We start from the raw sequence: 839 nt of genomic DNA, 5'->3' as shown, positions 1-839 counted from the left end.
CCCTTCCTGGCCATGGGGACCGTGCGGTTGCACGCCAACCAGAATCATGGGTCCGCGCCCCGAGCGGCCGAAGAAGTATTGAATAACATGTACATGGACGATTTAGCCACTTCTTGCGACTCGGTGGCGGACGCTCGGAGCTTGGTGGACCAGTTGTCGTCCTTACTGGCTTCCGGCGGGTTCCAGTTACATAAGTGGGCCAGCAATGAACCAGACGCCCTCCAAGACCTCCCACTGGAGAAGACCACGATGGGGGCAGGCGGCCGGCCCTGGAAGACGTTAGGAATCTATTGGGAGCGTAACGAAGACTATCTGACGTTTGTAAATCCCGAAAGGAGACGCCCGGAGGGAGGGGACACGAAACGACAACTGTTGAGCGTCGCGTCGGGTATCTTCGACCCGATTGGATGCTTGGCCCCATTCCTCGTGCGGGCAAAAATTCTCTTCCAATCGTTATGGGAGCGGGGGCTGGATTGGGACGAACCACTCCCAGAAGACGTCGAGAGACCTTGGCTTGCTTGGAAGAGTGAACTGGACGACCTCCCCCTCATCCGGCTGCCCCGGGCCCTGGTTCCCATACCTTTGGACCATGTGAAGCGGATCGAGCTTCATGCCTTCTGCGACGCCTCCGAGCGGGCCTACGGTGCGGTAGTCTACCTGCGGGTGGAACCCCTGTCTGGACCCGCGTGGGTGAGGTTAGCGGCCGCGAATACCATAGACTTCCCTTTGTAGCGCCTGATCCTCCCGCGGCTGGAACTTATGGGGGCTCTCATGGGCGCGCGTCTGATCTGTTATGATCAAAATGAATGGTGTTTAAATATACGCTCCATCTCGTGTTG

The 839-nt window shown here is 58.3% G+C and overlaps 1 protein-coding gene across 1 annotated transcript; it reads right to left on the bottom strand.

Annotated features, from left to right (window-relative positions):
* Positions 1-93: 93 nt before the first annotated feature.
* Tsp_15720 (conserved hypothetical protein) lies at positions 94-421 on the bottom strand (the record flags this gene model as incomplete). The annotated part of the gene is made up of 1 exon (XM_003370877.1): positions 94-421. A coding segment is annotated over exon 1 (328 nt), but the record flags the coding sequence as incomplete, so codon positions are not given.
* Between the last annotated feature and the right edge of the window lie 418 nt (positions 422-839).

This window comes from Trichinella spiralis (genome assembly GCF_000181795.1).
Source record: "Trichinella spiralis strain ISS 195 chromosome Unknown Scfld394, whole genome shotgun sequence".
NCBI lineage: Eukaryota > Metazoa > Nematoda > Enoplea > Trichinellida > Trichinellidae > Trichinella > Trichinella spiralis.
This window is presented reverse-complemented; position numbering and strand designations above follow the sequence as displayed.